The sequence below is a fragment of the Cyprinus carpio genome, chromosome B23 (genome assembly GCF_018340385.1).
Source record: "Cyprinus carpio isolate SPL01 chromosome B23, ASM1834038v1, whole genome shotgun sequence".
NCBI lineage: Eukaryota > Metazoa > Chordata > Actinopteri > Cypriniformes > Cyprinidae > Cyprinus > Cyprinus carpio.
The window spans coordinates 18,834,951-18,848,623 of record NC_056619.1 but is presented as its reverse complement, the minus strand read 5'-3'; the positions used below and the strand labels follow the sequence as shown (position 1 = coordinate 18,848,623).

Here is a 13,673-nt window from a genome sequence, read left to right as displayed (position 1 = left end):
CTTTGATTGATTTTTTTTTTTTTTTTTATTTTGTTCAAATAAATGTATTTTTGAAAAAGACTTAAGCAATGAACATTTTGTCAGAACCACTAGTAAATTACGTTATTTTGTTTAATTTTCTAATATTTTTTTTCTTCAGAATCGTGAGAGAATCATGATCTGCAATTTATATATACAAAACATGATTCTCAATTCATCCAGAATCGTGCAGCTCTAGTTTACGTTGTTTATTGCTGCATATAATTCATTAAAACATAAGTTTAATTTCATAAAGTACAAGGTGATTTCAAAATGCACCTACTTTTTTGCATTTTGTGTTTTTCAGTTGAATAAAAGACTATTTTCCCCTATAAATTTAATCATTGAGGATTTCTTTAAAAAAAGTCTAAAAATCTTGTCTCATCTCGTGAACACAGTCTCGTGTCTCATCTCATGGGATAAGTGTCTCGTCACACTCCTAATATATATATATACATATGTATATATATATATATATATATATATATATATTTTCAAATTTCAGTGTTTTAAACAAAATATATATATATATACACATGCACAAACCCGATTCCAAAAAACTTGGGACACTGTACAAATTGTGAATAAAAACAGAATGCAAGGATGTGGAAGTTTCAAATTTCAGTGTTTTATTCAGAATACAACATAGATGACATATCAAATGTTTAAACTGAGAAAATGTATAATTTTAAGGGAAAAAGAAGTTGATTTTAAATTTCATGGCATCAACACATCTCCAAAAAGTTGGGACAAGGCCATGTTTACCACTGTCTGCAAACGTCTGGGGACTGAGGAGACAAGTTGCTCAAGTTTAGGAATAGGAATGTTGTCCCATTCTTGTCTAATACAGGCTTCTAGTTGCTCAACTGTCTTAGGTCTTCTTTGTTGCATCTTCCTCTTTATGATGCGCCAAATGTTTTCTATGGGTGAAAGATCTGGACTGCAGGCTGGCCATTTCAGCACCCAGATCCTTCTTCTACACAGCCATGATGTTGTAATTGATGCAGTATGTGGTCTGGCATTGTCATGTTGGAAAATGCAAGGTCTTCCCTGAAAGAGACGACGTCTGAATGGGAGCATATGTTGTTCTAGAACTTAGATATACCTTTCAGCATTGAAGGTGCCTTTCCAGATGTGTAAGCTGCCCATGCCACACGCACTCATGCAACCCCATACCATCAGAGATGCAGGCTTCTGAACTGAGTGCTGATAAAAACTTGGGTTGTCCTTGTCCTCTTTAGTCTGGATGACATGGCGCCCCAGTTTTCCAAAAAGAACTTCAAATTTTGACTCATCTGACCACAGAACAGTTTTCCACTTTGCCACAGTCCATTTTAAATGAGCCTTGACCCAGAGGAATGACCTGCACTTCTGGATCAGGATTTAGATATGGCTTCTTTTCTGACCTATAGAGTTTTAGCCAGCAACGGCAAATGGCACGGTGTATTGTGTTCACCGACAATGTTTTCTGGAAGTATTCCTGAGCCAATGTTGTGATTTCCATTACAGTAGCATTCCTGTATGTGATGCAGTTCAGTCTAAGGGCCCGAAGATCACGGGCATCCAGTATGGTTTTTCCGGTCTTGACCCTTATGCACAGAGATTGTTCCAGATTCTCTGAATCTCTGGATGATATTATGCACTGAAGATGATGATAACTTCAAACTCTTTGCAATTTTTCTCTGAGAAACTCCTTTCTGATATTGCTTCACTATTTTTTACCACAGCATTGGGGGAATTGGTGATCCTCTGCCCATCTTGACTTCTGAGAGACACTGCCACTCTGAGAGGCTCTTTTTATACCCAATCATGTTGCCACTTGACCTAATAAGTTACAAACTGGTCCTCCAGCTGTTCCTTATATGTACATTTAACTTTTCCGGCCTCTTATTGCTACCTGTCCCAACTTTTTTGGAATGTTTAGCTCTCATGAAATCCAAAATGAGCCAATATTTGGCATGACAGTTCAAAATGTCTCACTTTCAACATTTGATATGTTATCTATATTCTATTGTGAATAAAATATAAGTCTATGGGATTTGTAAATTATTCCATTCCTTTTTTACTCACAATTTGTACAGTGTCCTAACTTTTTTGGAATCGTATCATTATACACATTTTCCAAGGTTTTTATTATTATTATTATTATTATTATTACATTTTTAAATGGTATTAATTTGGTCATTAGCATGTTTTTAAAATTGTATTATTATTATTATTTTTATTATTATTATTATTATTATTATTACATTTTTAAATGGTATTAATTTGGTCATTAGCATGTTTGTTCTTACTGTGAAGACATAAAAAATCTATTTTAAATCTGAAATGTTTTAAATCAATGGGTATCAAAAATCAAATTTGTATTATTTTCATTTTATTTAGATATCTATCATTTTTATTTAGCATTGTTTCTATTGAAAATAGATATTTTAACCATCTCATAATTTATCTATCACGTGAGTGTTATCATCACTAAGTGCTATCATACTAACACCAATCAGACTCGAAACTCGCTTAAATATCTTTCTGACGGGTTTCTGCTCCTTTAAAGCATTACCGACGCCTCACGCCTGTCTGTCAATGGAACATCAGCCGTGCTCAACAAGTGGTGACGGACAGGGGCGCGCACGTTGCCATGGCGAAGCGTCACTATGACACCGGTAGCAGAAGACGAGGCGCGGATTCAGAGATTTCACCAACTCCTTCAGTAAAGCACATATTCCTCTTCAAAAGCTACAATCTCCGCCATAATCGACCTCAGAAACTACCGCTTTCGCCCTCTGTTTACCGGATCGAATAAGGTTTTGCTAATGGTTTGGCGTCGTCTCTACAGTAGAGTGTGTTGTGTGTTGTCCTAGTTGCACGATATAATCCCAGCTAGCTCATGTACGTTAGCTGGCTAGCGAGTCTGCGAGCCGTTAATCGAGCCACATTATGAAGAAACTGACTGTATAGATATGAATACTTAGAAGGGCAAGAAACTGGTAAGTAACGTTACTTTTAAAATGATTTCACGAGCGTTGTTGCAGCAGTGTACGTACAGCGTTTGCTATTGCTTTTGCCACTTTTTTCATCAACACAAAGTACGAACAATCAGGTTGTAAACAAGAAACACTAGCAACAGCTTAAGATATACATACACGTATTAAGATACAGCCTTGCATTGTTTTGTTTTAAACGAAGACACGTTGATCGGTTTGTTTATTGTTTAAGGACAACTTATTTATTGTTAATAACTCCATTATTGTAAGTTCATCACAATATTATTTTATATATCTCTGAATATAGCCTATATAGTTTTATATCATCACTTTAGGCTCCTATTAACTCAGATTTGAGTCAATTTTATAGAAATATCAACCAAACTGATTGACATTTGTTGCTGTTATGGTTTCTAAGGCCATTCAAACTGGCGTCAAGTGCAGATGCTAGCATGTCATATATATCCAAAACACAACGGGCTCCTCATTGGCAAAATACTATTTTTTACTATTAGACTATGCATAGAAAACTCTCTTAACTTGTGTGGTATTGTATCTTTTTTTTTATTTGCGTAAGGTTCCTTACCTAAAGGCAAGACGGGTTCTTGGCAGAAAAAATGGATTTCAATTTCTAATGGATCCAGATCTTTATTCTGTTTTATTACATTTTTGCTTTTATTATGATAGGGCAGATCAGAATCTGACAAGAAGGGAAGTGGGAAAGAGATTGGGGGGGTGGGATCGGGAAAGGTTCTTGTGTCAGGATTTGAACTCGGGACGCCCAGAGCAACAGCACTGTATGTCGACATGCTGCCCGCAAACCTATCGGCACCGACATGAATGCAAATCCAATTTATTATAATTTGTTTATTATTATTATTATTATTAGTAGTAGTAGTAGTAGGTCTGCACCTGCAGGTAGGAAATAGGGCTGATATTTATTTGGTGAAGGCCTCATATAACTCAGGATTTCCTTAATTCAGATATTTAAATATTAACTTTAAATATTTGATCCTAACTTTTAAAGAATTTGTTTCTTTTTGCAAAAATAAAGATTCATGGCACTTCATAATGGGTGTCATAAACATTTTACCAAAAAAAGAGGGAGGTGAAAGGTCAGGCAGTAATTATTGTGTTTAGCATGCCATTATGGAATGAATGATATTATTGGCCACTTACAAAAGGGCAGACTCAATCTCCATGGTGACGGTGACCAGAGAGGATATCAGGATTCTGCAGGTTCTGGGAAAGAAAGAGGAGGACTTGCCAGTAGCCTTACAAACGGGTCATAAATCAAGCTTTTTTATGAGGATACAACCAATCTCCTGTAGCTCATTTTTGTCTTTTTCCAGCTCTATTGTTTTTTGTACTTTGTGACACTGGGTGATTCCTTATTTGTACTCCTGATCTTTATCAACTTTTACACTTCACAAACAACAATATATGCCCTGATTTGATAAGACAGTGTCTGGTTAGAACATAATACCAGTTGAATATGCAGTCTAAATGGATTAGTGTTCGAGACATGCTCAGTTGTGACTAAATAATATTAATGTACTTAATTTTATGGCTGAATACATATGTGTTAGTGGCTGGACACTATATCCCCAGCCACATTGCTAGATGAGAATTAATAACACGTCACAGTTGTTAATGAGCAACAAACATGACAGTGGCTTGATGAAGCCTCTCAGACAGCTTGAGTGTTTAGTGTCTGGTTTTATGTCACGATCCGCTGAAGGCTCACACACGATCTAATTTGCATACATGCCGTGCCATAGCAATCATGCCTTTTCTGATTTGTGTGTTTGGATGTGTGTCTGCTGCTTATTAATTGTGAGTGAAGCACACATTCAGTCCAGTCTCAGTCTGATCTGTCTCGATCATTGTGAACTGTATTGCAGGGAGAGACATGGACTTGCATGGGGATAATCAGGAATCAGAGCACAGCCGATTGTCTCACCATAGTGACGGGAAGATCTCAGAATCTCCTTTTCGATCTGGAAAACAGGAGAAATATCGGAAAGACATCGAAAGCTCGGTTGGGGATCAAGCACGAACCAGAACGCGAGATCCGGCTGGAGATCCAGACCGGGATCGGTGTTCGGATGGAGAGCGTAGCAGTCCCTCTTTCTACTCGGATGATTATGAAAACGTCTCACACTCAGATCGGTCTCTCTTGCCGTCAGCCTCTCCATCTCCACAAAGAAGAGGGAGGTCTAGGAGAGTGTCCAGCAGCCCCTTACATCGAGCAGGTATGCGCACACTTTATATGTAAACATACAATTCTGAAGTCATATTAAAAATCTATGTTGAAAATGCAAAACGCAAACCTATAAATAAACAGGACTTTTAAGGATTTTGAAACAAAGAAACTTTATGATGTAAAACGATGAATAAAAATGTATATCTAGGTCACTAATCTAATAAGTACATTTGTAAGTACACTGATAATGTGAACTCATTAACATGATCATCACAATTTGAACAAACTTGTTGAGTACACATACTGTATAACTTCAGCACTGTACCATATTTATGTAAAATCTAGTTTACTTCTCCTTTTCACACATCATAATGGAACAAATTCATCTGCAATTCAGATGGTCAGATCATTTGTGCACATCTTCTGAAGCACATGAAATTAGTCAGACGTCTCCTCTTATCCACCATTTACAGGTATAATGTCATTAACATGATGATCAAGGCCATCAGCAACTGAATCCTGTGGTGATTGGGCATGGCCATTTTTTATTTTTTAAATTTTTTTTTGGGCCCAATCATGTTTCTTGAGACTCTTTGATTGCTGTGCTTCAACCCAGGATCTGAGGGATGGGCGGCAGTGTAATTTTCTCACTCAAAAAATACTTGGTTGTGCAATCATATAAATGAGTCATTGGTTTATATTTCTCATGAAACCTGTGAAGGACATGGCCAGGTCACATTTCACTCCAAAAACTAAAATAAATAATTATATTTTGCTTAAACAATATAAAGCCAATTTTGAGGACCAAGATTTTTGACTTATAAAAATCTGTTGTGTTCTGCAGTACCAGTAATGACCAGCAGATTGCAGAAGAGACATTTAGCGTTGTGTCATGTAAATGGAAAACTATAATGTTTTTTTTTTTTTTTACTTAAATACATCAAATTTGCCAAAAATTACAAAAAAGACACAAAAAATACTACAAAAAAAACACAAAAAAAAAAATGATACAAATAAAAAATTCCCTTATTAAAAACATATTACAAATAATCCTGAAAAATATGCAATTTTTGTGTTTCCACAAAATATTAAGCAGCACAACTGATTTCAACACTCATAATAAAAAGATCTGTTTCTTGAGCACAAAATAAATATTTGAATGATTTCTGAAAGACACTAAAGGCTGAAATTTTAGCTTTGCTATTACAAAAATAAATAACACAAATGCTCTATAAATATTTATTTTATAAAAGTCTATATATATTTTATATTTATATAAATCCCATATATATTTATATATATATTGTATTTATTTATTGATTAATTTTTTGTGGCTTGTAATTACTTATATGTACTTACATTGGTTGTTCTTCTCAGGTGTACGTAAAGGTGTGTCACGCCGTCTCCCACCCCACTCCCATCATCCTCAGCAGCGGTCAGGAGACATCCGATCCCAAACTTTGAGTAAAGACGCTCCATCCAAAGAAGTGGACCCGGTCACCAAACGCATGCTGTCTGCCCGCCTGCTAAAGATCAACGAATTGAAGAACGCATTGTCTGAGCTGAGGTTGCATGCAGACGAGTTGCAGCGTGAGAACCGTTTATTGCGACAGATGCAGCTGCGGCAAGAGAAAGCTCTGCATCGCTACAATGACACAGACAGCGAGATCTCGCAGCTGTTGTCTCGTCACAACAATGAGACTCATGTACTGCGTGAGAGGCTAAGACGCAGTCAAGAGAGCCAGCGCACAGCTGAGCGCAGCCTCAGGGAAACAGACACCCAGCTCCAGCGCTGTCGCAGCCAGCTGCAGAAACTGCAGCAACTCGCAGATGACCAGAATCTTGGAGAAAGGGAGGAACTCTCACGAAAACTAACGTACACTCAAAGCAAATTGCAAGAAAGTGAACGCAGAGTGAAGGTAAAAAAAAAAATTACAATCAATCGCACAGTGCAGGGCTCAACAATAAGGATGGCCCACTGTCCCAGGGCGAACGGTCACTTGTTGAGCTAGCACTATATCTTATGTTTTGATAATTTCTATGCACTTTTATGCCTTGCAAACTTATACATTTGGTTGGGAATTCTGCTTATCAACTTTTCAAACTTGTACCACAGGTCAAATTATCCACTGGCAAAAAAAAAAGTTATATTTGGCCGTCATAATTTCCAGAAGTTTTTATGAATTTGTGATCTCTTGTATAATTATAATGTATATATATTTTTCTTTTTAAAGAAAACTTATTTTCTTGAATTCTTATTTATATGTCTGAAATGAATAATAATAAATTATATATTTTTTGAAATTATAATTTTATAATAATTAATTTAAATAATTATTAATTATATAATAATAAAATAAATATTAATAATGAAATACACTTTAAAAATCTAAATATAACATTTACACCTTTAATTTAAATTTATACGTCTATTTTTTTTTTTTGTGTGCGCCCTTAAGATAATGTCTTTCCATAAGATGTAAGTGATATCCTTCTTGTCCAAACCTTCTTATTTTCTTTATATGTTTATTTTTATCATTCTTATATTGATGGAAAAATGAGTTTCAGACATTAATATGCATACATCTGTTAACAGAGAAAACTAACTTTCTTTCAGGTTCTACAGTTTATAAGTAGATTATAACAGATTATAATTACTTCATCCTTCATCATGCAGTCAATGTGTTTGTTTTTTTTTTGTTGTTTTTTTTTATGGCTCTGTGTGTGTAATGTGTGTAATGTGTGTAATGTATGTAATGCATCATCAGGAATTGGAGAAGAACATGGAGCTGAGTAGTGGGAGCTTTCAGAGGCAGCTAGCTAATGAGAGGAAGAGAACTCATGATGCACAACAGGAAGTTAAAGCACTTCAAGAGGAAGTGGAGAGGCTTTGCACTAAACTAAAGGTACCAAATACTTACATAAAACACCCACAAATCATATGCAGATTTTAGTTAGATTTGATTCATTTAATCACAAATCCATCATGTCATAGGTTAATTACTTTTTTGCATCTTATATCAGGAGAAAGAAAAGGAGCTGGATTCTCGGAACATCTACGCTAATAGGATGCTGAAAGCTTCCTCCAGAAAAGAAGCTGAGAATGGCAGCAAGCGAAAAGGTAGATCTAAATCCCATTACACAGCTGTACTAGGCACCTTCCTCCCAGGGCCTTCTTACACACTTAAACATTGGATTCATAATTATTATTAGCAGACAGGTAATGACTCCACAACAAACATCTTCCTATGGTGATTCTATTCTCGTGAGATTCACTAGTGACTCCAGCTTTAATTACAGTGGTTCTGTGGATTAGATATATCACTTTCACATTCATATAACAGACTTCATTCAAACAAATCAAGTGTTTGAAGAGATATTTTAGGGGCTCTAAAGGGTGGAGTATTACATTATGTATATCTGTGTGCCTTTAACCTATGCATTTTGCCACATGTTTGTTTGTTTGTATATGTATTAGTCTCCAATACAACCAGCACTAAGGCAGTACAGACAGAGGACAGGACGTCCTCACTGGACTTCCCATCACCGCCTCCAGCTCTTACCAACGAACTCCCACATGACGACCAGACTGATGATTACCTCTCCCTTAAGGCATGTATGATCTGCTCAGTAGAGATCTTATAAATTACATGTCTTTTTGTATTTCATTTTCTGAATCTTATTTATTTATTAAACATAAGAGAACTGTTAACTGTTAAAATTGCGATTAGCTTCAGTTTGAGATGTCATGACTGTAATTAGACCAATGTTCTATATAGCTTTGTTTAAAAATCTAGTGAGCTGCTTGTTGTCTTCGACAGCAACTCGCAAATAGCACTCCATTTAGGAGATTTCAATAGATTTTGAATAGTGAGAATGAAAGTACATCACACTCAGATATATATATCTTTTTTTTTAATGAATGCTAAATAATAAATAGATATAAATAATTTATATATTATTTATATATATATATATATATATATATATATATATCTTTTTTTTTAATTAATGCTAAATAATAAAATATATATATATCTTTTTTTTTAATGAATGCTAAATAATAAATAGATATAAATAAATATTTTATCTTGTGAATAACTTATTTAATTTATTTGTATGTAATGTTTATTATTATTAATGTTAATTAATTTTATTTATTAAGTAATTAATTTATTATTTCTTTTCTGAGCTCATTGAACTTCACAGTATTTTTTTCTGTGAAGGATACATATAATGATTCCTTAGTTTTTGGCTTAAATAATCTTTTGAAATCTTTTGGTCAAGCTCCAAAAATGACACCATAGAGCATCATTTAAGTAGACCATATTCTCTGCAATAGCTGTTTTTGATATATTTTCAGATACGTTGCAGATGTCAAATGTCATTGATTCTTGTGTGTCTTTTAACTGATTGCAAACTGCCAAATTAAAACATCATCAGGATTTTGTGCAGACTTAAATAGTATTTCATTGAGCAAACTTTGTGTTTTACTCTAATCCAGTCATTTGTTTGTCATCCATTTTCTTCAATAATATATCAGCAGGATCAGCAAGGCAGGGAGCAGAGTCCAAGAGAAGCAAAAGAATGGAAGATTCAAGAGTTTTGGAGGGAAAGGGAGAAAGAAAGAGACATGGAATCTGAGATGGTACGAACAAGGGAGAAGGAGAGAGAAGAAGAGGGAATGCTGCTGAAAGAGAAGGAGAGGCAAAGACTAGATCAACAGCAGAGCTCAAATCAGAAGAACTCAAAGGGAAACAGAGGTAGGAAAATAACTGGTCATAGATGCCATCCTGCTGTCTCAGTTAAAAACAAATGGACGTACACAAATAAATTATATAATTAACAGAACAATTTGAGTAAGTTAAATACTGTTAGCTAAAATATAGTTAAAATAGTATAACCAAAAAAGAAGCTCAAATAACTAAAGTTTTCAATCATGTACAGATGTATAGGATGACAAATATTTAATGTACACAACAGTTCAAAAGTTTCTTATTCTCACCAAGTCTGCATATATTTAATCAAAAGACAGTAAAAACAGTAATATTGTAAAATATTATTGCAATTTTAAATAACATTTTTTAAAGTATATTTTAAAATGTAATTTATTCCTGTGATTGTAAAGCTGAATTTTCAGTAGCCATTACTCCAGTCTTCACTGTCTCATGATCCTACAGAAATCATTATAACATGCTAATTTGGTACTCAAGGAACAATTCTTAATATTGTTCATGTTGAAAACGTTGAAATGTTATACTTTTTTTTTTCCAGGATTCTTTGATGAATAGAAATTGCAAAAATAAAATGTAATATAAATAATTTTTTGTAACAATGTAAATGTCTTTACTGACATTATTCAGTGCATCCTTGCTGAATAAAAATATTATTGGTACTGACCCCAAACTTCTGAACAGTACTTGTTGAAATGCATGTTCGCATCTACAGTAATTCTGTTTCTTTTAAATAGGCCTGGACAGAAAGGAAGAAGATTGGAAGAGGATTGGCCTGTCTATATCTCAAAAGGAGGAAGAGAGCAGGAAGCAGAGTGAACTAGAAGAGGAACAACTTAAAGCAAGGAATCTGAAGATCCAGGCCGTCAATCAAGAGAGTGCAGAAGAGGAACATCAGCGCAAAGAACAGCTACTGTTTAAGATGCGTGAGATTGACATGCAGACTCAAGGTCAGGACTCAGACTTCTTTTCCGATGACACAGGAAGTGTCCGCTCTCCTCCACAGTTGTCCGAGCAACGGAACCACAGCGGTATTTTCAAATCCACAGAACCAAAAGAGAACACAAACACACTGGTGAGTGGGAGAAGAGCTGGTGGTCTCCGAACACATGGACCAAGTGAGGATCTTAATCTTGCTTTTGGCAGCTACGCCCCTTCTTTTGGTAAATCTGCTCCCCGTGCTGGTTTAGGTGCACGCAATGCAAATCAGCCACCTCGAGAACTAGATGAAGGGCTGGATCTGGGTGGGCTAGTCAAAGAAAGGAAGTCCAACCTCATGCAGCAGCTTTTTGGTGCCTCTGCCACACCACCTCCTTCAGATCCATCCAGCAGGATGGAGATCCTAAGCCCCCCTCTAACAAGCCAGTTCCCATCAGGACCAGTGGGTGGACGCAGAAGGGACACAGACACACCGAATGGACTAAACATCAGTTCTCTCCCCAACAATAGGAGCACTCTGCATGTCTCTGAGAGCCGACCCGCGGTCAGGGCCATTACGTCATTTGATGATGACATAGAAGAAGTCACACTCTGAATAGGGTGCTTTCATAGCCAATACGAAAGAATCCAGAAACGTCTGATATTTTGTTCTGAGCTCCCTTATGAAGTAATCGCTGATTAAACAATGCTTAGTTTGCTAACATGCCTCTGTTTTCTAACACTTCCGGCAAAATCACAGAGGAAGACTTTTTCAGTGATACTTTTTTCATGGTTAGGTTTGCAAAGCATCCAATATTAACACTCGCTGCACACTAAAGGCTGTAAAAGCACGGAAGGGAGTGGAAAGTTCTGTGGATGATCTGCTGACATTGAGCAAATTAAAGAACACAGACACATCCAGATCCATAACGACCGAAGTAATCTACCAAGAGCTGCGGCAGTTAGCAACTATGGCTGCCATGTCAAATGCAAAATGGGTTAATTGGTGGCAAATATTTGGTAAACTGAGTTTGTATGATATATTTAAATACTCCCCACCTATATATTTTGCATCTGAAAGGGAGATTCCTACAAATGCATATACTTCGCAGTAGTTTTTTTAACACCAACTGAGGGTTTGCGCTGGCGCAAGCTTTTAGCAAATCTGGCCCTAAATGTAAAAAAAAGTCAGGTGTAGGCAAGTAACTTTTAAGGAACCACAGTGTAATATATGGTCAGACTGTAAGAATGATGATCTAACCCTTGCTGATGTAATCAAAAAGAGTGATTCATATCAAGAATGTACGACCCGTCGAATAGGGAAAACATCCGTTGTGACTTGCACGTCGTCTGAACTTATACCTCAGTGGAAAATTATGAAGTTTATCAGAGACGCTTAAAAGGATTTAGGTACTTATTTTTTGTCAAAAATCAGACACATAGTGACCTTGCTGATCATGTTTTTGTTTTGGTGGCCAAACATTTTGAAAATTGTGGGGGCAAAATATCAGGTATTTTGTTTAATAAAAATAATTCATAAAACACTTTCATGTTGAGTAAGAAATATTTAAGGGCTATAAAACTTTACATTGCGCCCTTGATTGGTGTGGGAGACTAGGTCATTTTGGACTTTTCCTCTGTGTGTTGTTTTTATTGCTGAGAAACTTCCTTGCATACCACATGGAAGGAAGTTAAAGTTATTGTTGCATTTGGATTTTCTCACCATTTTACAAGAACGTGATATTTCGAGCTAGAGGGTGGTATGCATTATCTGATAGACTTGTGTAAGATTCAGTTTATGCTCTGCACTTTCAGTACTGATATGAGTGTGACAGAGCTTTGCCCTCTCAGAGAGCTACGCTGCGGCTTGGCTGACTCAGGCCTGGCCTGCGTCTTCTCCCACACATCACTTTTAGTCCTTCTCCCCTTCTCTCATTTTAGACAGATGTTAAATGTAAAGTTTGTGGTTTATAGATGAAACAATGAGACAAATACTCAAATTATATCTATACAGGACACCCACAAATATGGAGAGTTACAAATGTGTGAATTTCTTTGCATTAGATAGCAAAATATCTAACCAAGTGGCATTTTCTCAAATCGAAAACAAACCAGTCCCAATTTGAGATTTTGTTGCACTATTTAACATTTATAAAGCTTCTGATTCTAAATTGAACTGGTGCTGTTAAATGGCTCTTGGTTTGATATTTTATTTAATACAGTGATTCTATGTGTGGTACGTGGGGGCCAATGTATACGTTTTTGATTATGTGCACAGTATGATCCTTTTTACTTTAACCTTTTAGTAACCAGAAAACTCTGAAGTAATTTGACTTGCACTTGAATTCTCAGCTAATACAGTGTCTTTGTTTGCCTGCTTTCACATAATGAGTTTTCATTTTTATAAATGCGGGGTTATCTGTGAGAATTTTTCAAGTGGTTGTGATAAATTTTTTAGTGTAATTAGAATATATGGTTTGCTCTATACAAACTGTAGTAATTTGGTATTTATTAAAGCATTTCAGGGTTTGTCAAGTACTAAGACATCTGTTGTGAAATACTAGAAATAATGTGGTTGATGTTGCTTATTGTGACTTTTTAATGAGGGATGTCACAATTTATACATGGACTTAAAGCAAGATAGATTTACATTTGTAAGACACTGTAAACACGAATCAAATACTTAACTATGTTTCATTTTCAAAATACTCCCAGACTTTTCATCTCATGGCCACCATTACTCAGCTTTTTTAAAAGAACAAAATCTGGCAATAATCTAGTACTCACTGGTGAGTTTTATTGTTCTGTCAAAAT

At 35.7% G+C, this 13,673-nt stretch overlaps 1 protein-coding gene across 3 annotated transcripts; it reads left to right on the top strand.

Annotated features, from left to right (window-relative positions):
- Positions 1 to 2,571: 2,571 nt before the first annotated feature.
- LOC109080849 (lebercilin-like) lies at positions 2,572 to 11,579 on the top strand. 3 transcript variants are annotated; one of them, XM_042750289.1, is made up of 8 exons: positions 2,572 to 3,005; positions 4,907 to 5,257; positions 6,586 to 7,127; positions 7,977 to 8,114; positions 8,233 to 8,329; positions 8,687 to 8,820; positions 9,752 to 9,971; positions 10,679 to 11,579. In XM_042750289.1, the coding sequence occupies exons 2-8, from the start codon at positions 4,915 to 4,917 to the stop codon at positions 11,473 to 11,475; spliced, it is 2,271 nt and encodes a 756-aa protein (XP_042606223.1). In that variant the 5' UTR covers positions 2,572 to 3,005; positions 4,907 to 4,914; the 3' UTR covers positions 11,476 to 11,579. The 3 variants fall into 3 exon arrangements, with proteins under 3 accessions (XP_042606223.1, XP_042606225.1, XP_042606224.1); XM_042750291.1 differs by having other exon boundaries at positions 2,573 to 3,005; positions 9,755 to 9,971; XM_042750290.1 differs by having other exon boundaries at positions 2,579 to 2,728.
- The last annotated feature ends 2,094 nt before the right edge of the window (positions 11,580 to 13,673 follow it).

Coding starts and splice junctions, on each gene's coding strand:
- LOC109080849 (XM_042750289.1), top strand. CDS start 4,915: ATGGACTTGCATGGGGATAATCAGGAATCAGAGCACAGCCGATTGTCT. Junction 7,128..7,976: donor AAAGTGAACGCAGAGTGAAG/GTAAAAAAAAAA, acceptor ATGCATCATCAG/GAATTGGAGAAGAACATGGA. Junction 9,972..10,678: donor GAACTCAAAGGGAAACAGAG/GTAGGAAAATAA, acceptor TCTTTTAAATAG/GCCTGGACAGAAAGGAAGAA.